The sequence below is a fragment of the Aquarana catesbeiana genome, linkage group LG10 (assembly GCF_042186555.1).
Source record: "Aquarana catesbeiana isolate 2022-GZ linkage group LG10, ASM4218655v1, whole genome shotgun sequence".
NCBI classification, from domain to species: Eukaryota; Metazoa; Chordata; class Amphibia; order Anura; family Ranidae; genus Aquarana; species Aquarana catesbeiana.
Genome location: NC_133333.1, coordinates 117,051,436 through 117,078,197, shown reverse-complemented (window position 1 = coordinate 117,078,197; position 26,762 = coordinate 117,051,436). Strand labels below are relative to the sequence as shown.

The 26,762-nt window shown below is 43.1% G+C and overlaps 1 protein-coding gene across 4 annotated transcripts in view; it reads right to left on the bottom strand.

The window, feature by feature from the left end:
* Window positions 1-964: 964 nt before the first annotated feature.
* C2CD2L (C2CD2 like) overlaps window positions 965-26,762 on the bottom strand; it is a 68,274-nt gene continuing 42,476 nt past the window's right edge. For 2 of the 4 annotated variants that reach the window (XM_073602523.1, XM_073602526.1), the window contains exons 11-14: window positions 21,634-21,732; window positions 18,302-18,456; window positions 6,297-6,561; window positions 965-1,971 (exon numbers count right to left, since the gene is read on the bottom strand). In XM_073602523.1, coding sequence (XP_073458624.1) covers window positions 1,763-1,971; window positions 6,297-6,561; window positions 18,302-18,456; window positions 21,634-21,732 — 728 coding nt within the window. In that variant the 3' untranslated portion in view covers window positions 965-1,762. Of the gene's footprint in view, window positions 1,972-6,272; window positions 6,562-18,301; window positions 18,457-21,633; window positions 21,733-26,762 lie in introns of all 4 variants that reach the window. The other 2 variants (XM_073602524.1, XM_073602525.1) reach the window with 2 other exon arrangements.

Below are 26,762 nucleotides of genomic sequence, written 5' to 3'. Positions count from 1 at the left end.
TCGGGCAGAAAATATTTTTTTTACCAGGTTTGACGCGTTTTTGTACAGGTGAAAAGTTCACCAATGTTAGCCCTGGTTCACACTGGAGTGTTTTGACATGTCAAATCGGCAGCAATGGCACCGGCCTAATTGGTGCGGTGCTTGAACGATTTCAAAAAGTAGTTTCTGTACTACTTTTTGCGATTTCGGGCTGCGATTTACATTGACATCTGTGCAAAAACTTGCACAGAGGTCTCCAAAATCGGAACTGACATGTGGGAGTGAAATCGTGCAAGTTCAACTAAACTGGCACGGCTTCATTACTGCAGCTCAGTGTGAACCTGGGCTAAAAATCAGAAAAATGCCTGTAATCTGACGAAAAAGAAGCTCATGTACTTTTTTGAGCTTTAGGTGACAAAACGCTCAGATGTGAACAGATGCCATTGAAATGAATAGGATTTTGCTTGTTGGGTGTTTTTACGAGCTGAAAACACTCAGGTGTGAATGCAGCCCAAGGCTGCATTCATACCTGGGTGTTTTTCAAATGTTTTACGAGCTGAAAACACTCAACAAGCAAAATCCCATTCATTTAAATGGCCCCTGTTCACAAAGTACATGAGCTTCTTTTTGGGCAGATTACAGGCATTTGTATTTCTGCCTGAAAACAGCGCTCAGGTAAGAATGCAGCCTTAATTCGGGGGCGTGATGGGATTTGTAGTCTTAGTATGTGGGGACAAACACGAACAGGAAGTGATGTCACTGCTTCAGAGATCCCTCATCCTGAAGTCCAGGAATAGGGGAAAATTCTGTGTAAAGAGATGAAGTCATTGATTTTTAAAACCGTGCGTTTTGTACACAGTGCGCGATTCTAATCGCATTAGCAGTTTTGCTTAACTATACAGGGCTAATATGCAAATTGTATCACTATTCCGGAGTTCTTCTTTAAACGTAGACCTGTTGGAATATAAGTATAAAGACTGATCACTTTGTCATTGTAAAAATCATCATCTTTTATTCATGCTATTGCTTCTCATTAACTGAACACGCTTTATTTCCTTCAAAAGATAACTTGCATAAATTACTTTGAATGCCTGAAATGGTATACTGTAATACCGCATAATATGATGGACTTTTTTTGGTACTAAACATATATTGCTGCTTGGTCTGTAGTATTTATCCATCTGACCAGGGCCTTGTGATACACATTGCACTTTAGAGGAACATGTCATTTTTACTAACAAGATTGAAATATGTTACACAAGCCAATTTGCACTTTATACGGTATTAAGTGACCTTTCTAATTCAATCCGCACCCAAAGTGGCAAAAATGAAAACATCACTTTCTTTCGATATAGTGTTTGCAGGCATCAGCCCCAGAAATCTCATGTCCTGCTTTGTTTGGTGCATTGCTTTCCAGAAGTCTTCACGTAGCCTGAAATTAAATAAATGCTTCCCACGTGCTGCTTCTTTTCTTTCTCATGTGGTAATAATGGAAGCAAACTCTCCATTCATAGTTACTCCAAAAAGAATAAGGGTAAGGCAAACTTTTTTCAATGAACAGAGCAGTAACAGTTTTGGTAATGTCCCAAAATCTTTGCCATGTATATCATTCACCAGACGTGGATTGCTTTTCTTAACAAAACTGGAGTTTTAAGCCATATGCATTTAATATGGTTCATACATACATGAGGGCTGGATGAAAAAAAAAAATAATGACAGCTTGGCAGGGACATGCAGTACTGAGACAGAGGTAGAAGTGTTCTAAAATGCAACAGCTATTCAATCACTTATCTCCACCCTGAGCACTCCCATTAACACTGGGCTTAGACTTTGTCTTTAGAGAAAAGTGCTTTAACAGACGCCGTGGAAGATTGCCAATCTTCTTATGAGAGTTAGCAGCAGCATCAGACAAGTCATCATGTGACTGGCTCAGACCTGCATTCTGACGATGCCGACTGAAGGGAAGCTTAGTGCCACTGCGGAGAAATCCAACTGCAAAAGATGAATAAAACACACAAAAAAAAAAAAAAAAATCACACATTGATAAGTGATTCAAGTGGGACATGTAAACAAAATACAAGTGCGGAAAATGTTAAAACTACTTGCAGACTGTAATACGTATAATTATGTCTGCAGTTTCAAGTGTTAGACCAGTATGATGCCTGCGGCTACAGGCCTCATTCCAGTATTGTTTTTTCAGTTGGCGATTTCTTTTTCTTGTAAAAAGCCATCCTAGCAGCTAATTAGCCACTGGATTGTCTTTATGGGCAGCGGGAGGGGTCATCCCTTTGGTGCCCCTCCGGGCTCTTCCTTCCCACCGGTGAGCCTGGGACGGAGGCTGGCAGTTCCCCGGCTTACCATAGAGCTGATTGGGGACCGGAATGTCCCTGGTCATCTCTATGGTATTAGAAACTGGAAGCGATGAGTATTTTGTCACTTCTGGTTTCTGCAAAATGTAAACAAGCCCTTGGAAAAAAAAAAGCATCTGCTCAATTAGATCTTGGTGTGATCAGATGCTTTTCAGGGTAGAGGAGAGATCTGGGTTCTAATACACCCCAGATGACTCAGTCACTGCTTCTCGTTAGCGCAAGGGATGTTTACATTCCTTGTGATACCAAAAAAAAGTTCCACAAAATTTAAAGAGACAGTGTAAAAATAAAAAATGTTAATAAAACAATTAGCCTGGTCTTAAAGTGAATCTTCAACAGAAAAAGAAAAAAAAAAACCCAAAAAAGTAGATACCATAGGACTAGGCACCAGTATTGCCTTGAGGTCTACCTACAGCTGATCTCTTCCCCAATACTTGGGGAAGACTTATTCTGCACTGTCTCCTGTTTAGAGGCAACCATTTTGGGGGGAAACAGGACTTTGCTTGCTCATGTCAGAGCCTTCAGCAAGGGCATGAGTAAGCAGCACAGTAGTGACTAAAGCTGGCCATACACTATACGAAAAATCGGCCGGACAGTTCGTTCGTTTTTCGGCCAGTTAATGGGCACATAAATCGATAATCATTGGGACATTTTTGAGCCGAAAAAACGAAGGAGAAGTTTGGAAATTTTCTGCCGAACCAACGATAAATTGAAAGGTTAATGCGTTTCCCATCCGAACTGTCTGCACTAGGTATATGTAAAAAAAAAAAAATGAACAAAAAATGCATTCATTCATTTATGTCCACTGAATGATTTATCGGTCATTACATGATGGCACTATCGTTTGCGCTCACAGCCGAATGTTTGTTTTTCGAAAATGGGTTTGGACGATTTTTCGTATAGTGTATGGCCAGCATAACAGTCACAGGCAGCAGTGCTTTAAATGATCTCCCAAAACAATGAAGCTCTAAGCACCCTCTCATACCAGATCTTCACTTTTTCAGTTGAGGTCCACTTTGAGCGCTGTCACATTGTGAATGACAATTGCACGGTCATGCTACACTGTACCCAAACAAATTTTTTATCATTTTGTTCCCACAAATAGAGCTTTCTATTGGTGGTATTTGATCACTGCTGGGGTTCTTTTTTTTTGCGCAACAAATGAAAAAAAGACCGAAAATTTCTAAAGAAAAAAAAAACGTTTTCTTTGTTTCCGTTATAAAATTTTGTGAATAAGTTTTCTCCTTCACTGATGGGCACTGAGAGGTGGCACTGGTATGCAGCACTGATGGACACTCATAGGCTGCGCTGAAAGGCTGCACAGATGGGTACTTATGGGTGACACTGATGGACACTGCTGGGGAGACATCTGGCAGGCATTTGTAGTGGGCATTAACTGCCACCATTTCTGGGCACTGATTGGCATACATGATCATCCATGTGTGTGGCCATCCTTAGTGGTCCTGGCGGCAATCCTGGCGCTCCAGTGTGGGCAACCGGGGGGGTCTGCGCTGATAAACAATCAGTGGAGAGCCGCCGATCGGCTCTCCTCTAATCGCATCTGTCAGATGCGAGTGAGGAAAAGCCGATAAACGTCTCTTCCGGTTTACACTGTGATCAGCCGTGATTGAAAACGGCTGATCACGTGGTAAAGAGCCTTCGTCAGAGGCTCTTTACCGAGATCAGTGTTGCGGTGTGTCAGACTGACACGCTGCCCCCACGGGCGTGCACCGGCAGTTATCCTGAAAGACGTCATATGATAACTGAACCACTGCCCGGCTGTCATTTTGCTATAGGCCAGGCAGGAAGTGGGTAAAGTGATTGTTAAGGCTTTTTTTTTTAATTCAGCCACTTGTCCGTGCTAAAGCCAAAAGATGGCTACAGAGTGGTAGTCTAGTTCTGGGATGCCATCATATGATGGCGTTCTGTGATCGAACCCACTACGGGGTACGCATGACGTGCTCTGTGATCATAGTGTCCTCCACACACTGCTGATCACAGATTGAGGTTAACAGCCAATCAGCAGCTCTTTAGCATGTGATCAGCTGTGTCCAATCACAGCTGATCATGGAGGTAAACAGAGGTTGGTTATCCGCATTCCTTTCTTTATGCTGACCGGATGAGGAGAGGAGAAGAAGCGATAACCACCTTCTCAATTTAAAAAAAAAAAAAAAAAAAACACACATCTACACTGATAGTCAGGGCACTGATTATCAGTGCAGTCCCACCATTGCTGCCAATCGGTGTCACCTACCAGTGCAAGAGAAAAATTACCTGTTTGCAAAATTTTTTTAACAAACTATGAAAAAGGTTTTGTTTTTGTTTTTTCAAAAATGTTTTGTCTTTTTTTTTTTTGCTAAACAAAAAAGAAACCCAGTGGTGATTAAATACCACCAAAATTGATTAAATGTTAGTTTGGGTACAGTGTTGCATGCCCGTGCAATTGTCATTCAAAGTTCAACAGCACTGAAAGCTGAAAATTGCCCTGGGCAGGAAGGAGGTAAAAGTGCCCTGTAGGCAAGTGGTTAAAATAAAAAGATGTTATACATGCCTGCTCTGTGCAATGTTATTAGACAAAGTGGCCCCTTACCTTCTTTTTGGGAGTCCCCTGCTGGCACTGTCCCACTCCTCCTTCCCTGTAGGCACCCCCTCAGAAAGCCATGCACTGAGGGGACACCCATGTGGATGGGAAGGAGGAGTGGATAGTGCCAGCAGGGGAACTCCCACACACACGCGCAGCTCAGCCATGCCCCCTCCTCACAGGATTTGACTGACAGCAGTGCAGCCTGCAAATCCAGGAAGAGAGAGCACATTTGTCTGGGCTTCTCCTAAAGGACACAGGAGTGCAATTCGTTTTGCACTCCTGTGACCCGTTTTCAGCAGAGTGTGGGCTGAAGTCTGCTCTCTTCGGAGGTCACACCGCGTCATCCAGACTCTGGATCCGCCAGCTGCCTGGACTGATAACAGTCTCAGCCTCTCAGTGAGCTGCTGAGATGGCCGCGGAGCCCCTCCACAGCTCAGCAAGCATGGAGGAGCAGAGCAGGAGGGCAGCTGATTGACAGGCAGCAGCTCTCTGCTCAAGGAGCTGAGAGAACCGAGCCACCGGCGATGTTCACTCGGTCGATTCTCAGTGCAGAGACCCTGGGGACTGATGCTGCATGCAGCTAGGTAAGTATGAATCTGGAAAAAAAAAAGCCAAACCCATACTTCTTTTTTAAAGGTAAAAAGTCTTCAGTTTAGAAGATCAAAAATCAAATAAAACTAACCCCGCTTAAATGCCCTAATCTGTTATTTCAGTCAACTGGCCACAATGTTTGTAGGTGCTGGTCAGATTGAATACCGACTTGTCAAACACATAGGACACTACAACAAAATGGCACCTGTCCACACTCTGTCTTGGCATATGGTAAGTTCCTCTTAGTATGAAAAAAAAATGTCTTCAGCTTGGTCTTTCCCATGAAAGAACCCTAACATTTTTCACCCAATAGGGGCATAATTGTAGAGGCCTCTATGATTGAACCCCTATTGGGCAAAACATGATAGAGGGGGGGTTCTCCCATGGGTAGGAGACCAAGCTGAAACCATTTTTCTTTTACTAAGAGGAACTTACTATATACCGAGAGAATGTGTGTGGACAGGTGCCATTTTGTTGTAGTCTTTTTTTTTTTTTTAGCTTAGAACTACTTTAAAGTAGATCTAAACCCTATTACTCATATAAGCTTGCTACTGTCATTTCAAAACTAGTTTTCACTGTTCATTACAATAACAATCCATGGAAACCGTGCCATAAAGATCATTGCTCAGGCATTTAGTGTAATAGGTTGACAATCCTGTCTAAGGAAAATGGTAGAGCTGTTCTAATTGTCTAGCCCAGACAATCCATTCCCTGCTTGGTGTTTGGCTCGCGTGTTGTAATTTAATTACCGTATGTTGCTTCAGATCAGTCACCTTTGTGATCTTTAAGGCTCCGTGTCTCCAAGGCCCGAATTGATCCTGTTTCAGAATCTACATCATCCAATGATGGCCAGCCAGAAATATCTGATTTTGTGGTGTCACATGTATCCCGTCCCAAAGAAAGTGCCATCTCAGATAGAAATTCTGAAGAAGCTTCAATTAATGAATCTTGAACAGTGTGAGGACTACTCTGTAATGAGGCATTCATAGAAGCTGCATATCCAAGTGAAAGAGCCATCTCATCTTCTCCAACAGGAACCTGCAGTAAAAGGTGAATCAGAAATACAGTCCAGAAACTATTTCCTACAATTAGCAACGGGTTTGGAAATACAGTAGCAAGAAGAAGTATGTGAACCCTTTGGAATTAACCGATTTTCTGCAGTACTTTGCCATAAAATGTGATTTCATGCTCAAGTCACAACAGTAGACAAACACAATGTGCTTAAGCTGATAACACACAAACAATTGTAATTTCTTGTGTCTTTATTGAACACACCCCTTAAACATTCACAATGCTGGGGGAAAAGGTAGATGAACCCTTGCAATTAGTCGAACCTCCTTTGATAGCAATGACTTGCACAACATTCAGGAGGAATTTTTGACCATTTCTCTTTACAAAACTGCTTCAGCTCAGACACATTTGTAGGATGTCTGGTGTAAATGGCTCTCTTGAGGTCATTCCACATCATCCCTATGGGGTTAAGATGTGGGCTCTGACTGGGCCACTCCAGAAGGCACATTTTCTTTATATGAAGCCAGACTGTGGTGGATTTAGCTTAGGGTCATTGTCCTGCTGCATCACCCAACTTATACTAAAGCTTCAGCTGGTGGACAGCCATCCTGATATTATCCTGCAGGATAATTTGGTAAACATGGGAATTTACTTTCCCCCTCGATAATGGCAAGTAGTCTGGGCCCTGAGGCAGTGAAGCAAGCCCAAATCATGATGCTCCCTCCACCATCGGGGTGATGTTTTGATGTTGGTAAGCTGTGCCCTTTTTGCACCATACATAGTGCTGAGTATTCTTCCCGAAAAAATGTACCTTTTGTTTCATCAGTCCACAAAACATTTTACCAGTAACTTTGCATTTTGCCAAATTTGTCTTTGGCAAACTGCAAGCGTGCAGCAATTTATTTTTTTGGGAGCAGGGGCTTCCTCCATAGTGTTTTGCCATGGACACCCTGCCTGTTCAAAGACTTACGTATGGTAGAACCATCAACAGAGATGTTTGCCAATTTCAGTGAGGTCTTCAGGCCTTTAGCTGTTACTCGTGGGTTCTTCTGTACCTCATTAAGGATCCTGCGCTTTGGGAGTCATCTTGGCTGGGTGCCCACTTCTAGGAGTAGCCGCCAAAGTACTAAACGGTCTCCATTTACAGACAATTTGTCTAATTGTTAACTGATGGATAGGGATGAGCTTCGAGTTCGAGTCGAACATGATTGGCTGTTCGCAAGTTCGCCGAACAGCGAACAATTTGGGGTGTTCGCGGCAAATTCGAATGCCGCGGAACACCCTTTAAAAGTCTATGGGAGAAATCAAAAGTGCTAATTTTAAAGGCTTATATGCAAGTTATTGTCATAAAAAGTGTTTGGGGACCCGGGTCCTGCCCCAGGGGACATGGATCAATGCAAAGAAAAGTTTTAAAAATGGCCGTTTTTTCAGGAGCAGTGATTTTAATAATGCTTAAAGTCAAACAATAAAAGTGCAATATTCCTTTAAATTTCGTAGCTGGGCGGTGTCTATAGTATGCCTGTAAAGGGGCGCATGTTTCCTGTGTTTAGAACAGTCTGACAGCAAAACGACATTTCGAAGGAAAAAACCCATTTAAAACCTACTCGCGGCTATTGCATTGCCGACAATACACATAGAAGTTCATTGATAAAAACGGCATGGGAATTCCCCACAGGGGAACCCCGAACCAAAATTAAAAAAAAAAAAAAATGACGTGGGAGTCCCCCTAAATTCCATACCAGGCCCTTCAGGTCTGGTATGGATTTTAAGGGGAACCATACCAGACCCTTATCCGAGCACGCAACCTGGCAGGCCGTAGGAAAAGAGGGGGGGACGAGAGTGCGGCCCCCCCCTCCTGAACCGTACCAGGCCACATGCCCTCAACATTGGGAGGGTGCTTTGGGGTAGCCCCCCAAAACACCTTGTCCCCATGTTGATGAGGACAAGGGCCTCATCCCCACAACCCTCGCCGGTGGTTGTGGGGGTCTGCGGGCGGGGGGGCTTATCGGAATATGGAAGCCCCCTTTAACAAGGGGACCCCCAGATCCCGCCCCCCCCTGTGTGAAATGGTAAGGGGGTACTTACCCCTACCATTTCACTAAAAAACTGTCAAAAATGTTAAAAATGACAAGAGACAGTTTTTGACAATTCCTTTATTTAAATGCTTCCTCTTTCTTCTATCTTCCTTCATCTTCTTCTGGTTCTTCCTCCGGCGTTCTCGTCCAGCATCTCCTCCGCGGCGTCTTCTATCTTCTTCTCCTTGGGCCGCTCCGCACCCATGGCATGGGGGGAGGCTCCCGCTCTTCTCTTCGTTTTCTTCTCTTCTTCCTTCTTCATTTTCTTCTCCGGGCCGCTCTGCTTCAATGCTGGCATGGAGGGAGGCTCCCGCTGTGTGACTTCCCTGTGGCATTCCCCGTGACGTCACAGGGAAGTCCCGTCAAGTCACCGTGCGCCAAAGGGGGGCGGGGTCACCAGGTGCCCCCCCCCCCCCGTTATTTAAGAACCGTCAGACGAGGAGACGCCGTCACACAGCGGGAGCCTCCCTCCATGCCAGCATGGATGCGGAGCGGCCCGGAGAAGAAAATGAAGAAGAGAAGAAGGAAGAAGAGAAGAAAACGAAGAACGCCGGAGGAAGAACCAGGAGACGAAGCATTTAAATAAAGGAATTGTCAAAAACTGTCTCTTGTCATTTTTAACATTTTTGACAGTTTTTTAGTGAAATGGTAGGGGTAAGTGCCCCCTTACCATTTCACACAGGGGGGGGGGCCGGGATCTGGGGGTCCCCTTGTTAAAGGGGGCTTCCAGATTCCGATAAGCCCCCCGCCCGCAGACCCCCACAACCACTGGCCAGGGTTGTGGGGATGAGGCCCTTGTCCTCATCAACATGGGGACAAGGTGTTTTGGGGGGCTACCCCAAAGCACCCTCCCAATGTTGAGGGCATGTGGCCTGGTACGTTTCAGGAGGGGGGGCCGCACTCTCGTCCCCCCCCTCTTTTCCTGCGGCCTGCCAGGTTTCGTGCTCGGATAAGGGTCTGGTATGGATTTTTGGGGGACCGCACGCAGTTTTTTTTTTTTTTGCTGCGGGGTTCCCCTTAAAATCCATACCAAACCTGAAGGGTCTGGTATGGAATTTAGGGGGAACCCCACGTCATTTTTTTTTAAAAATTTTGGCCGGGGTTCCCCTTAATATCCATACCAGACCTGAAGGGCCTGGTATGGAATTTAGGGGGACTCCCACGTCATTTTTTTTTTTTTTTTTTTAATGTTGGTTCGGGGTTCCCCTGTGGGGAATTCCCATGCCGTTTTTATCAATGAACTTCTATGTGTATTGTCGGCAATGCAATAGCCGCGAGTAGTTTTAAATGGGTTTTTTCCTTTGAAATGTCATTTTGCTGTCAGACTGTTCTAAACACGGGAAACATGCGCCCCTTTACAGGCATACTATAGACACCCCCCAGCTACGAAATTTAAAGGGATATTACACTTTTATTGTTTGACTTTAAGCATTATTAAAATCACTGCTCCTGAAAAAACGGCCATTTTTAAAACTTTTTTTGCATTGATCCATGTCCCCTGGGGCAGGACCCAGATCCCCAAACACTTTTTATGACAATAACTTGCATATAAGCCTTTAAAATTTGCACTTTTGATTATTCATGTTCGTGTATCATAGACTTTAACGGTGTTTGCGCGCTCGAACGAACTTTTTTCCTGTTCGCATGTTCTGGTGTGAACCGAACAGGGGGGGTGTTCGGCTCATCCCTACTGATGGATGCCTAAACACTAAGATTGCTTTGTATCTCTTTCCAGCCTTATGCAGGTCAACTACTATTGATCTTCAGAGAGCTCCTTTTTGTGAGGCATGGTTCATATCAGCTGATACTTCTTATAAACAGCAATCTTAAAATGATTGAGTGTCTTTTATCAAAGTAGCTCTAAACCACACCTCCAAAAACTTATTTCAATAATAGGAGTCCAGGTGTGCAAACTACTGACTGCAGTTAGCCTTTATTGAAGTAATTAGGCTATGGGTTCACTTACTTTTTTTCCTCTAGAACTGGGAATGTTTTATGGGTGTGCTCAATAAAGACATGAGAAATTAGAATTGTGTGAGTGTTATTTTATAGCACATTCGGGTTGATTTAATAAAACTGGAGAGTGCAGAATCGGGTGCAGCTGTAGCCAATCAGCTTCTAACTTCAGCTTGTTCAGTTAAGCTTTGACAAAAAAACCTGGAAGCTGCCTGTGGAAGAGAATTCCACATCCTTACAGCTCTTACCGTAAAGAACCCTCTACGCAGTTTAACCGCTTGCCGACTACAATGGCACGGCTGCGCAAATGGGTGTACCTGTACATCTCCTTTAAAACGCGACATTGTGGGCATTCCCGCGGGTCCCACGGACTATGTCCGCTGGTGTCCTGTGATCGTGTCACAGAGCGGCAGAATGGGGAGATGCCTATGTAAACAAGTGACATGTAAACATGGTGTCATCGGGAGCAGTGATTGCTGTCATGTGAGTAGTAGCCCATCTCCCTCACAGTTAAAATTACTCCCTAGGACACACTTAACCCCTTGATTGCCCCCCAGTGTTTATCCCCTTCCCTGACAGTGTAATTTATACAGTAATCAGTGCATTTTTATAGCACTGATAGCTGTATAAATGACAATGGTCCCAAAATAGTGTCAAGTGTGTCCGATGTGTCCGCCGTAATGTCGCAGTCAAGATAAAAATCGCAGATCGCCGCCATTACTAATAAAAAAAAAAAAAACAAAATAAAAATGCCATAAATCTATCCCCTATTTTGTAGACGCAATAACTTTTGCGCAAACCAATCAATATACGCTTATTGCGATTTTTTTACCAAAAATATGTAGAAGAATACATATCGGCCTAATCTGAGAGACATTTTTTTAATATATTTTTGGGGGGAATTTATTATAGCAAAATGTAAAAAATATTGCTTTTTTTCAAATACCACCAAAAGAAGGCTCCATTTGTGGGAAAAAAAGGACGTCAATTTTGTTTTGGTGCAACGTCGCACAACCGCGCACTGTCAGTTAAAGCGATGCAATGCCGTATCGCAAAAAAAGTGCTCTGGTCAGGAAGGGGGTAAATTCTTCCAGGGTTGAAGTGGTTAAGGTTAAACCACTTTTCTTCTAATTTTAGTGAATGGCTGCATGTCTTATTAAATCCCCTTCCGCGGAAAACCAGTGTGGTATTTGTACATTGAAATCATATCCCCTCTCAAGCGTCTCTTCTCGAGAGAGAATAAGTTCAGTGCTCATAACCTTTCTTCATAACTAATGTCCTCCATTTCCTTTATTCATTTTGTTGCCCTTCTTTGGACTCTCTCCAGTTCCAGCACATCCTTCCTGAGGACTGGTGCCCAGAACTGGACAGCATACTCCAGGTGCGGCCGGACCAGAGTCTTGTAGAGTGGGAGAATTATCGTTTTATCTCTGTAATTAATCCCCTTTTTAATGCATGCCAATATTCTATTTGCTTTGTTAGCAGCAGCTTGGCATTTCATGCCATTGCTGAGCCTTTCATCTACTAGGACCCCCAGGTCCTTTTCCATCCTAGATTCCCCCAGAGGTTCTCCCCCCAGTGTATAGATTACATTCGTATTTTTGCCACCCAAGTGCATTATATTACATTTTGCTACATTAAACATCATTTGCCATGTAGTTGCCCACCCCATTAATTTGTTCAGATCTTCTTGCAGGATTTCCACATCCTGCGGAGAAGTTATTGCCCTGCTTAGCTTAGTATGGTCCGCAAATACAGCGATTGAGCCGTTTGTCCCATCCTCCAGGTCGTTTATGAAAAAATTAAATTAGTTAATTATTGGTCCCAGCACAGAACCCTGGGGGATCCCAATTTTCACCCCGGACCATTCAGAGGGCTCCCCGTTTATCACTACCCTCTGAACTCATCCTTGTAGCCAGTTTTCAATCCATGTACTCACCCTATGATCCATGCCAACAGACCTTACTTTGTACAGTAAACGTTTATGGGGAACTGTATCAAATGCTTTTGCAAAATCCAGATACACTACGTCTGGCAATTACTTGACCGAGTTCCTTAAGGACCCTCGGGTGCAAGCCATCTGGTCCCGGTGACTTATTAATGTTACGTTTAATTCTGTCCTCTGTTAGCTATGAGGGTGCCTCCTGTGATGTGTCATGAGGATAAACATTGCAGTTTTGGTTAGTGAAGCCCCCCCAATTCCCTTGGGAAGACTGAGAATAATAAATTCAATACCTTCGCCATCTCTCCATCCTTTGTAACCAGATTCCCTTCATCATTCTTTATGGGACCAAAATATTCTGACCTCCCTTTCTTACTATTTATGTACTTAAAGAATTTCTTGGGATTTTTTTTTACTCTCCTCCGCTATGTGCCTTTCATGTTTTATCTTAGCCGCTCTGATTGCACCCTTACATTTCTTGTTACATTCTTTGTAAAGTTGGAATGCTGGTGATGATCTCCCAGCCTTGTATTTTTTGAAGGCCTTCTCCTTTGCTTTTATATGCATTCTTACATTGGAGTTAAGCCACCCAGGACTTTTATTATCTCTTTTAAATTTATTTCTCATTGGGATGCACTGGCTAATACCCTTGGTTAATATGCACTTAACCGCTTGCCAACCGCCCGCCGTCGATTTATGGTGGCAGAATGGCACTCCTGCACGAATCGACGTAGCTGTACGGCGGGTGCTTTAAGGAGTATAGGGCGCCCGCTGCATGACGTAGGAGCCGTACGCATGGCCGTCGCTATCCGCGACTGCTCGTGAGAAGGGAGAGAACAAAGATCTGCCAATGTAAACAAACAGATCTCCGTTCTGTCAGGGGTGAGGAGAGCGATCTGCTGTTCCTACTGCTTAGGAACAACAATCGGTCTCCTCCCCCAGGCAGTCCCATCCCCTCACAGTTAGAATCACTCCATAGGACACACATTTAACTCCTTGATCGCCCCCTAGTGTTAACCCCTTCTCTTCCAGTGACATTTACTGCAGATATTTATCGCAGATTGTCGCTATTACTAGTAAAAAAAAAAAAAAATAATAACAAAAATGCCATAAATCTATCCCCTATTTTGTAGACGCTATAACTTTTGCGCAAACCAATCAATATAAGCTTATTGCAAATTCTTTTTAACAAAAATATGTAGAAGAATACATATTGGCCTAAACTGATGAAGAAATGTGTTTTTTTATATATCTTTTGGGGATATTTATTATAGCAAAAAACGTAAAAAAATATTGCTTTTTTTTAAAAAAATTGTCACTATTTTTTGTTTATAGCGCAAAAAATAAAAACTGCAGAGGTGATCAAATACCACCAAAAGAAAGCTCTATGTGTGGGAAAAAGACGTAAATTTTGTTTGGGTACAGCGTCGCACGACCGCGCAATTGTCAGTTAACGCATTGTAGTGCCGTATTGCAAAAAATGGCCCGATCAGGATCCAGGGGGGTAAATTCTTCCAGGGCTGAAGTGGTTAAAGCATACCCATTTTCCCTCCTCCATTTTTCCTCCGTGTTCTTTGTTTCTAAGATTTGATCCCATTTATTATCTTCTAGCAAGGATTGTAGTTCAGGGAAGTTGGCTCTTTTGAAATTCAGTGTCTTTGTATTCCCCTTATGTTTCCTATTTGTGTGATTTATATTGAAACGAATTGACCTGTGATCGCCGTTTCCTAAATTGCCCCATATTTCCACATCTGTGATCAGGTCTATATTGTTGGTTATCAGTAGGTCTAGTAACACTTTGTGTCTAGTTGGTGCATTTACTATCTGACCCATGAAATCGCGTTTGTCTTTTGTTGTGACTTCGATGAGGATCAGATCACATTGTATAGCAAATGACTACAGAAAAATCAGTTAATTCTAAGGGGTTTACACAGGGCCGGATTTACATCTCAGGAACCTATTGGTAGTGAATTCTGAAGCGCGTAAATGAATTCTGAAAGCAACCTGTGTGATGTACACAGCCCCAGAGGGAACAACCAAGCGGAGCAGGGTCGATATTCTCAGCGTGCCTATGCGCCTTCTGTGATGTCACTGCTGTGCCGGAGATGAAGGGGAAAGGGGTCCTGAAGTCAGTTGTGTAAGCGTCCACTTACAGGTAGGCTCTAAAAAGCTCCATATGAGTGGTACAATTCATAAACATCAGAATAGACAAAAAAGGCCATAAATTAGCAATTATCTATTGTAAGACCAACTGTTGTGGAGCAATAAAAGCCATTGTCAAAAATATTAAAAGAAAACAAACAACAAGATCAAATCAAAAACAACGGTTCCTATGCAAAAAGCAGCAAAAAGGGGCCACTGGTTCGAATCCCGACCAAGACACCATCTGCCTGGAGTTGCATGTTCTCATATAAACATAGCGTCCCACATAATTTTTTTAAAAAACATAAAAAGGATATTAAAATGCCTTGAGGTTTTTGCCATCGAGGCTATTCCGATGGGCACACTCACAGCCAATGAGAGATTTTCTCTCCTTTTGCAGGAGAGAAAATTTAGGAATTTTTTGATGGGGTCGCTTTCGCCCCATCATAAGTGGCTTAAATGAAGAACTTGAGATTAATACCCTTATTTAAATTCGCCCACCCTGCGTACATTTTATTGTAAGTTCCTCTGATAACATTTTTGGATATTTTTATTAGAGGTCGACCGATATGGGTTTTTCTCTGGCCGATGCCAAAGCCGATATTTAGAAATCGCGGTGGCCGATGGCCGATATATGATGCCGATTTTTTTTGGGCCGATATATTAGGCCGATTTTTTTTTTTTTTTTTTTTTTTCCCTTCATCTCATAAAATCTAACATCTTTCACACTGGGGCGTTTTTCAGGCGCTTTTGGGCTAAAAATAGCGCCTGTAAAACGGCTCCCCTGCAGTCTCAGCGTGAAAGCCCGAGTGCTTTCACACTGAGGTGATGCGCTGGCAGGACGTTATAAAAAAGTCCTGCAAGCAGCATCTTTGGAGTGGTGTATACCGCTCCTCCACCACTCCCGCCCATTGAAATGAATGCGCACCGCTGCCGAAGCGCCTGCACAGCGTTTCGGCAGCAGCGCTTCAGGGGCGCATTTAACCCCTTCTTCGGCCGCTAGCTGGGTTATAAGTGCCCCGCTAGCAGCAGAATAGCACCACTAAAATGACGGTAAAGCGCCGCTAAAATTAACAGCGTTTTATCGTCAACGCATGCCCGCACCAGTGTGAAAGCAGCCTTAAGTAATAAGTGATACAGAAAATTTTTTATATTTAAACATTTATTAAACAAAACAAACCTTCAATCAGTTCACTTGTATGTATAATTTAGATTACAAAAAAATAACTATATCTTAAATATTAAATACACAAAAACAGGTAATCAAAACTTTTGGATGAAAAAAAATGGGCTAACTTTACTGCTTTTTTTTTAAATTTCATTAGTGTATTTTTTTTTAAAAAAATTGCGTTTGAAAGACCGCTGCGCAAATACCGTGTGACATAAAATATTGCAACAACCGCTATTTTATTCCCTAGGGTCTCTGCTAAAAAAAAATATATATAATGTTTGGGGGTTCTAAGTGATTTTATAGCACAAAATACAGGATTTTTACTTGTAAGCAACAAGTGTCAGAAAAGATTTAGTCTTTAAATGGTTAAACTGAAAACTTCTCCAAGGAGTTCAGTCTATTGATAAAAGAACCTGAAAGAGATACAATGTATCTTCTTATCAGACTTGGCAGGCTGCCCAGAGGAGGAGAGAAGAAAACTTCAGAAAACTTGCAATTGACTTCTATTACAGAAGTCATTTGCAAGTCCCGCTGAATCGGCTTTTTTTATCAGCACAATCGGCCGATGCCGATTAAGTAAAAAAAGCCAAATATCGGCCGATATATCGGCCGGCCGATATATCGGTCGACCTCTAATTTTTATATTGATAGTCTTATATATTAGACATATTTATTTATGTCGGGTGCTTATGTGGCGCTGTCAATTTGCACGGCGCTTTGCATGTGCACTGACGTCGGTCCCTGCCCTCAGGGAGCTTGCAGCCTAGGGTCCCTGACACACATTCATAAATGCTGGAGCCAATTTGGATGGGGTCAAATTGACCTACCAGCATGTCTTTAGAGTGTGGGAGGAAACCGGAGGAGACCCACGCAGGCACAGGGAGAACATGCAAACTCCAGGCGTATAGTGTCGTGGTCGGGATTCAAACCAGCAGCCCCTTTTTGCTGCTGGGTGAAAGTGCTAACTACTACACCACTGTGCTGTGCACTGTGCTATTACATGCATTAATTTGTGTATGGTCATGGGTATTTATTTTTCCCTTTATCATATTATTTTTGTTTTTGCACAGGAATTTTAATATATATATGACAAATCGCTTTTATTGCTCCACAACAGTTGGTCTTACAATAGATAGTTGCTAATTTATGCCCTTTTTGTCTATTCTGATGGTTATGAATTGAACCACTCATATGGAGCTTTTTAGAGCCTACCCCTTTTAGACTGAGCAGTGAGGTGACAATTATCCTCAGGCTTGTAATGAGTTCTCTCTCACCATATCTAGCTTCTGTTGCTCTCCTGGCCGTGACTTTGACAAATCGCATGCGGGCGAAACATGCAAGTCATGGCAACAGAACAGTGGACGCTTACACAACTGACTTCAGGACACCTTTTCCCTTCATCTCCGGCACAACAGTGACGACACAGAAGGCACATAGGCGCGCTGAGAATATCGACCCTGCTTGGCTTGGTTGTTCCCTCTGGGGCCATTTACATCACACAGGTTGCCTTACTATCCATCCTGCTGACCACCATCCAGCCGTGGCATCCACCTGGAGCTAGCAGGTTTTGCCAGCAGCCAGTACGCTCCCCCCTCTGGGAACTGAATTTTCTCCCCTCCATTTCCTTGGATGGTGATTGATGTTCAAACCATCTCCAAGCAAGCCTCCCGGATGAATGTTTCCCCCTTATCCACTCTGAGGCCACTGGTAACATTCACTACCATTTATTTTAAACTTTGACTGTTCAACCATTTTTTAACTTTATGGAATAAACAGCACGGTTTATGCATACAGTGCTACGTTGGAAGTTATTTGATCATTCCTTTAGAGTGCTGCACTCTTTGTTTTTTCTTTGACTGTCGCATCTCTTTCCATGCTGTGTTGGCTGCACTGGGTCTGATCCACTTATCTGATTACTCCTCATCAGAGCACTCTACTTGACCCCTAGACTCGCAGCACTCCAGGTGTTCTGTGTTTTTTTTCTACCTCCTCTAGGGACTGCTCATCTCCCAGAAATGTGGGTAGGGGGTGGGTAATGAAGCCGTGTACCATGCGATCTAAGGAGGATCCTGTGTAATCCGCTGTATGGAGGATAGATCCACTGACAGAAGCGGGGAGAGCACAGAAAGCCCACACCTCTTCCCAGCGCTCCTCTTGCTGACAATTCTCCTGTCTGGACTTACAACGGGCGTAGGTACAATGTTCATGACGGGATGACCTGGGGGGGGGGGGGGGGGGGGATCACAACTGAAATCTGGAGGGGGGCACAGCCCACCCTAGCACCTCCACATGCCTACAGTGCCTAATGGGAAATCCGGCCCAGGGTTCTCATGTTTTTCCTTACCACTGTATAAAGCACTAAAACAATTCGGTTACTAGCCACTCCGTCTAATTTTATCTGAAAACATCTAAATACTAACCAGTCTAGCTTCATTTGTAAAAATAAGTATACAAAGATTGAAGAGAAGAGCTAATATTTACCTTCGACACCCCCGAAATAATTAAAGTGCTACGTTTGGTGGGAGTCCTCTTGGCTGGCTTGTTTGTTGGCTCAGTCAATTGTCTAATTGCAGTTTCTGCCACTGGATCCAATTTGATGGAGATTGGAGATCCATCTAGCAACTGCGTGAAGCCATCTGTTGGCCAATAATACATTCAGCCTTTTTATAGGTAGCATAACATTTATGACCTAGCTACAAATATATAGGATTACTTAACATAAAATCAATGGTTCTGTTTCTTAGCTGGTCTGTTGGTTCTGGTATTTAAGAAAAGTACTGCAGTAACATCTATAACAAATTATAAGCTGTATGCTTGTGAATCTAGTGACCTGTGCAGTGTTATATGTTGCAATGCTGGTCACCAACATTCTGCTTTTTATGTCACTAAGTCATCCAATGACTTACTCAAATGTAAACTCCAAATATACTGTATGTTACAAGGGGGTGATTTCTCTAAAATATTTCTATCTGGAATCCTGAAGTTCAGCTTTAGGCCTCATACACACGGATGTTTTTACAGCAGCGTTTTTGAGCTTTTTTTACAGCTTAAAAACGCCACTCCATATTATTCAATGGCCTCATACATACCATGGCATTTTTAAGCTGTAACATGCATTGGCGTTTTTAAGCTCCAAAAGAAAAAAAAACCAGGACCAGCGCGTTCTGAGGCTCCGGCGATAGAGCTGTAAAAACGCCAGACGTTCGTAAAAAGTGTTAAACGCGGTTTAACGAGGCTTACCGCTGTATACACAGCGGTAAGCCTTGTCCGGCGTCCCTATGGGAGCCCATTGATTTGAATAGAAGTCGCACCAGAAGTCGGATCAAGATGATCTGACTTGTGGTGCGACTTGTGTGCTGAGAATCTTGAAGGGGAACCTGCCAAAGTTTTTTTTTTAAATTTGCGTGAGGTTCCCCCCAAGACGTTACCAGTCCCTTCGTGGTCTGGTATGGATCTTAAGGGGAACCCCCCGCCCAAAAATAAATCGCGTGGGGTCCCCCTCCCCAAGATCTATATCAGACTCTTATCCGAGCACGCAGCCCGGCAGGTCATACCATACCAAGCCACATGCCCTCAACATGGAGGGCGGGTGCTTTGGGGCAGGGGGAAGAGCTGGAGCTGCCTTAATAAAATACGTTAAAAACCTGTGTAGTGTGTTTTATTTTTGATACTTTATTTCCAGGTGAATGGGTAGGGGTACAATGTACCCCATACTCATTCACATAGGGTGGGGGGCCGGGATCTGGGGGCTCCCTTATTAAAGGGGCTCCCAGATTCCGATAAGCCCCCCCGCCCGCAGACCCCAACAACCAACGGCAAGGGTTGTCGGGAAGAGACCCTTGTCCCCATCAACATGGGGACAAGTGCTTTGGGGTGGGGGACTCAGGCCCTCCCTGCCCCAAAGCACCCACCCCCCATGTTGAGGGCATGTGGCTTGGTATGGTCCAGGAGGGGGGGGGGGGCGCTCGCTCGTCCCACCTTTCATGATCTGCATGCTCGGATAAGGGTCTGGTATAGATCTTGGGGGATTCCCACGCCATTTTTTGGGTGGGAGTTTCCCTTAAGATCCATACCAGACCAAAGGGTCTGGTATCGTGTCGTGTTGGGGGGGAACTTCACGCTAATTTTTTTTTTGCATTTTGGCAGGGTTCCCCTTCGAGATTCTCAGCACACAAGTTGCATCCTGATCCGACTTCTGGTACGACTTCTATTCAAATCAATGGGCTCCCATAGGGAACCACTGATTTTGAATAGAGGCAGAGAAACGCGGCTGAATGTTAGTGCAGCTAAACGTGCATTGACGCCAATGCAAAACGCAGATAAAATTGCATTTTTAACGCTGTTTTTTTCCCGGCGTCGGTGTAACGAGCCCCTGCTTGCTCGGTTCCGCTCTCCCGACACTCCTCTGCGGCTACTGAATCAGATTGCAGATCGCAACGTCTGATGGTTCAGTCATCTGATGCTCCGGGATTCAAACTACAGCTATGTGCCATTCGAATCCAGTTGTGATAGCTCAGAGCAAACACCAGGCAGGCTGTATGTAAGTTCAAACAGGAATCTCTTTTATTGAAAGGAATACAGGCTCTTTTATACAGTAAAAGAGGAGGTGCATACCTCCTGCTCATATTACTCTGAACATACACCTGTGACCAGAAACCTAATTAACATGGGCTAATTAACTAATCCCTTTAGACAGCCTAGATGACTCAGTCATGACCTTTAGGCCAGACTGGCCGTCTTGTAGCTCAGAAAACACAATCAACATTATCACAAATCAACACAGAACTCTTCTTCACACAATAGCAGAGTTAATTAACACAAACAACAATGGGGATCTAATGACTCTTAGATCCCATACTAGACTTATTTACAATAAACACATTCTAGCAGGCAACAGACAGACAGGTGGCTGGAATTGACATCAGCATCTTCTAACAGTATTTGTCCCAGCATTATGAATCAGCCACCATTTCTAATATGGCAAATCCAGGGTCCCCAGAGTCTGTGTCTCTCGGGGGATATGGACCTGAATCCAAAGTAACACCACCTCAAGGGTCCTCAGGCATACAGCTCACAAAGAGCACCATTCCCCCAAATGCCAGGGCCCACGATCGATCAGCAAGAGGCTAGCATTCAGTCCCCTCCAAAAGTCTCTCTCCCGGCTAGGTCTGTCACAGTCGGTACTAGCTTTACAGCCCGTTTTTTAAATCGTTCGTGTGTATGAGGCCTTAAAATTTCAAGTGGTCTATCCTGTATGCATTAAAATATAATCAGATAAAACAGTTGTTTTGTCCATCTAGCAACCTAGACTTCACAAATGCAAAGGGCACAGACACCAGATAAACATCCTAGGACTTACCTAGATCTACGCAATGAACATGGATGGAGGTGGAACAAATCTTATGGTAGTTCTAAGGTGGGTATGTGGTGTTTGTGTTTTCATTTGGTATATTCCCCTGGACTCTGGATACTATCCATGTTCATGTCACCCTTGTTCTCAGTTAGGTTAGTGCTTCTACTTGCCATGCAAAGGGCAAACGTGGTTTTAAAACAAGAACTTCTTTAATGCACTATAGGTGAAGAACATAGTAATTAAATCCACAACGCTACATATTGCTTTTCTAGGGAATAGGTAAGCATAAGTTTAGAGTTTTATAATACATATTTTCCTGTGTTCTGGTCTTCAGCTTTGACCAGTTTGGTGCATTATACACTACCAGTTCTGTTGTTTACTTTTAACTATCCCATTATTTCCCATTAGAAGGCTAGTTCTAGGAAGCTAAACATTTTATCACAAATAGTCAATATGTTACCATTTCCACCTGGAAAGGAGCCAGAAGAGTAGGTGTGAGGCAACACCACTGGTTTGTTCTCAGACACTTCTACTTTTGTTGGAGACCTGACAACAGTATCTGTAAACCAAACCATATTGGAAAAATCAGGTTCTGCACTTGCTTCACTTGCCACAGAAGGCTTATGATTATTAAAGTATATGTAAACCCAAAAACAAAAATGTAATGTATTACAGCTTACCAATACTTTGACATGGTAGCTGCATTAGTTTTAATTTTTCAGGCTAAGATTTTTAGTACAGAAAATACACGCTGATCCTGCCCCTGTCACTTTTATCTTACTTCAAAGCTATCTTCTGTAAACTACCAATCCCCCATCCCCATGTAATGGAGATGAAACAAGGTAGACATGTAGTTCAGAAGGGCAGCATAGCACAACCATAGATACAGTGGACTGTGCATAATCACCCAGGGACAGGAAGTATGTTATTTGCAGGTAAAAATAAAAGGGAAAATATGTTAAAAAATATAAAAAATAAAAATCACAAAAAACAAAAAAAACACACACACGCAGAAAAACAATGCAGGCTCAACATCAAGGACTGGTGAGTTGCATGTAGTCTTTTTAAAGGTTTAAATGATATTTAAAGTGACATTAAAGTCATTTTTTTTTTTATATATGAGTTTCTAATAACAGAACATACATGCAAGTAACTCAAACTTATTTTACCTCAATTTTTATAGCACCAACATATTATATTCCAAAGTGCTTTAAGTTTTGGGGCAAATTACAAGCCATCTAAATCAAATTTAATAGCAAAGAATTATAGTAATATGTGACAATTGCCCACACGGTATGAAAAAGGGGAGTGAAGCCACACCAGAAAAATGAATAGTTTAGTAATTTAAAAATAATAAAAGGTGTCAAATTGAAATTGTGAGCAGTCAGTTGGGGTAATGTCTAACACCAAGGCAGTAGGCTTGTAAAATAAAACTGTCTCCCAGCAAATTATGACCAGTTTGTGGAAGCCCTTGATATCTAAACAGCAAAAACAGTAGATGTTCTCCAGTCAAATTATCCCAAACAAAAGCAGAGATACAACCAAACCAAGTCATGAAATCTTTTTCTCTACTTTTATTGGATGACACAGCTCTAAATCATCACCTACTGGGTATTGTACCTGCAGGAGTAAAATGCAAGTAACAATTTAAAAAAATAAAAATAAAAAAGACAGAAAAGGGCGCCCCCTAATGGTGGGCGAAACCCCCCATACTGTGGCACAAGCTCAGTTACATAGCAAAAAAAATAAAATTGTTAAGACACAGGCAGCAGCAAAGCCAAAGGGGAGGGTGAAGTCTCCAATGAACACAGAAAAAAATATTTTTCCTCTTCTGTCCACAGGACACAGCTCTGCTTTAGATTTTCAACCACTGGGATGTCTCAAAGCAGTGCCACAAAAGGGTGGGCATAAATATAACAGACCGATACGAACGGTGGTAAAAAGAAAACTATACAGGCCACTCAAATTAAATTTCTGATCCCCCGAGAGGCAATCGGATTTTCCCTGGATCAACTTTACCTATAAATGTTAGTACCCAGTTATATTACTGTATATACTCGAGTACAAGCCGAGTTTTTCAGCACATTTTTTTGTGCTGAAAGTGCCCCCCTTGGCTTATACTCGAGTCAAGCACTTTTCTGGTGCAAAGAATTACATTTTCCGAGCCAACTTTGGGGCCCCGTATCTCGGGGCCACTTGGTGTGCAAACCCAGTGGAACTAGCACTACGACATATTCAAAGCTGGGGTTCCTAGCACTAAGTGGCCCCGAGATACGGGGCCCCAAAGTCGGTTCGGAAAATGTCATTCTCTGCTGCAGAAAAGTGCTTGACATTTTCCGAACTGAATTTGGGGCCCTGTATCTCGGGGCCACTTGGTGCTAGGAACCCCAGCTTTGGATATGTTGTAGTGCTAGTTCTACTGGGTTTGCACACCAAATTTGGGGTTCCTAGCACCAAGTGGCCCCAAGATACGGGGGGCCCAAATTTCGGTCAACTGTGTCCATCTGCAGCAATGTCATTTTGGGACCCTTTGGGTCCAGAGACCCCAAATTTTAACTGCAGCTAGGGGGCGTCTAGGAACCCTTAACTACCGAGTTTGAAATTTCGGTGGACCTATGGCTGCAAATGGGCACAGTGAGGCATGCAAATGGGCACAGTGAGGCTGCAAATGGGCATTGTTGACCCTCTTTTCCACTTACAGTAGCTGCGCATTTCTCACCCTAGGCTTATACTCGAGTCAATAGGTTTTCCCAGTTTTTCGTGGTAAATTAGGTGCCTCGGCTTATATTCGGGTCAGCTTATACTCGAGTATATACAGTATGTACAAAGAATCCAGGTCTCTTTTAAAGCAATATACTGAGCTGGCCAGAACCACATCTGGAGGGAGTCTATTCCACATTTTCACAGCTTTTACTGTGAAGAAACCTTTCCGTATTTGGAGATGAAACTTTTTTTCCTCTAGATGTAAAGAGTGCCCCCTTGTCCTCTGATGACCTTAAAGTGAATAACTCAACACCAAGTTTACTATATGGACCACTTATGTATTTGTACATGTTGATCATATCCCCCCTTAATCTCCTCTTTTTAAGAGAGAATACATTTAGTTCCTCTAATCTTTCCTCATAGCTGAGCTCCTACATGCCTCTTATTAGTTTGGTTGCCCTTCTCTGCACTTTCTCCAGTTCCCCCATATCCTTTTTGAGAACTGGTGCCCAAAACTGAACTGCATATTCCAGATGAGGTCTTACTCATTGATTTGTACAGGGGCAAAATGATATCTCTCTCTCTGGAGTCCATACCTCTCCTAATACAAGAAAGGACTTTGCTCGCTTTGGAAACCGTAGCTTGGCATTGCATGTTATTATTGTGCTTATGATCTACCAAAACCCCCCGGTTCCTTCTCCACAATGGATTCCCCCAGTTGTACTCCCCCTAGTATGTATGATGCATGCATATTCTTAGCCCCCAAGTGCATAACTTTACATTTATCAACATTAAACTTCATTTGCCACTTAGTCGCTCAATTAGACAGTGCATTGAGGTTGGCTTGTAAATTGGAAACATCCTGTATGGACGTTAATCCACTGCATAACTTGGTGTCACCTGCAGAGACAGAAATGTTACTTTTAATCCCAGACCCTAAATCATTTATAAAGATAATTAAAAAGTAAGGGTCCCAACACTGAACCCTGGGGTACGCCACTGATAACCTTAGACCATTCACAGTAAGAATCATTAACCACTACCCTCTAAATCTCTTTTTTTTTATCCAGTTTTCTATCCATTTACAAATTGATCTTTCCAAGCCTGTAGACTTCACCTTCACTTAATCATGTGTGGGGACTGCATGCTTGCAAAACTCCCAAAACTGGTATCTGGGACATTCAGCTTGTAAAACTTGGTGGATGTATGAACTGAACACCAAGTAGCCAAGATCTGAGAAATCCATGTTTAAAGCCCAGGATGCACTTACTGCTTTAATAGAATGTCTGTAACAGGGTAAGTTGGTTCTTGATATTTAACAGCATAGGCTTGGACAATAGTTTGCCAGATTCAGTGTGAGATAGTAACAGTGAACACTGCAAGGCTTTTACATGGACCTCCTACAACCATGAACAAGAATTGTGACCTATGAAACCCGGACATGGCATTTTAAATACACCCCAATCCAAACAATGCAATGTAAGTCAGTTCTTTAGGGTGGTTTGGCTTTGAAGGAAGCAACGGAAGCACAATGTAGAAAGCGGATACCACCTTAGGCAGCACTAAGTTTTAGGCACTAAGGACCACTATGCATGCCAAAGTAACATCTACTAGGAATGCCACTTTCTGAGAGTGTTAGTAGCAAGCTATGGTGGTGTTTTGCAATATCAGGTTAAGGCCCTACGGCGACAATGGTGGCCATGCCTAATAAGGGTGTGGGCACTAGGGTACTAAATTAGGATCACCAATGCTAAATATGTCTATCAAGTACAGCAATAAATCTTACAAGACCTGGCCTTGTAGGCCTTAAGTTTAGGGTGAATGAACGCATCCATTCCTCTGCCCCTCAACACTTGGCATTAAACAGCCAAGCTGTTGAAGCCAGTGGCTGTAAAGCAAATTAGTAAACAGGCCCTTGAAAGAACAGATCTTCTTGAAATCGGTAGACACAAAGGAGCCTTCACTACCAAACAAGATCCATGTACCAAAGTCCTGCTGGGTCAAATCAGAGCCACCAGGATCACTGGAATACTGTTGACTTCTATCTAGCAAAGTAGCCACAGCAAAAGTTTTACCAGTTGGTAAGTTATTCAGAATGTGGCAATCCCACAGAGCCACCACAGCGCCCAAGTATTATTTGCCATTGCTACAAACCTGTACATCTTTCAACTGAGACATGATGCCAGAAGATCAATATCTGGTGTTCCTTAGGTTGGCAGATTTGTTGGAAGAAATTTGAGTGTAGAGAACACTTTCCAATCCAGACCTTTTCAACTGAACCAGTTTTTGTTAGGTTTACTTCGGACAGAGCCAGCATGTAATTCTGCCCAATTCAAGATGTGAGACACCTCCAGTGCTATCACTGCACCTGGTCCCCCTGAGGGTTTATTAATGCTACGGCTGTTGCCTGACTGCAGCCGGACAAGGTGGCCCTTTAAAAAAGGCACATTCAGCAAAGCAGAGCCCATCTGCTTGAAGACTCCTCCAGACTCAAAGAACCCTGAGTGACAAGAGACCCAGTAATCTATCCCAATCATGCAAGCTGCTGTCTGCGTTTCCAGTACAGAGGAATCCACCAAACTAAAGAGGACTTCATAAGGTGACTTACTTTGATCTTCCTGTCCAGCAATAGATGAGAAGGGCATGCGTAAAAGACATGGCCAGTACTAAACTCCAACACGCAGTAATCTAAAGCAGAGCTCTGTCCTCTAATAAAAAGAAAATTGCTTTTTGCTGACAACTTGGAAATAAACATCCACAACATGTCTAATATCTTTAGGTGCGCACTTGTGCCTCTGCATTTTCTAATGCTGGTATTGAAGTCTAAGGGGCTAAAAATGCACCAAAATTAGCGCTTGCACCTTTTTCTAAGTCATATGGAAGTAC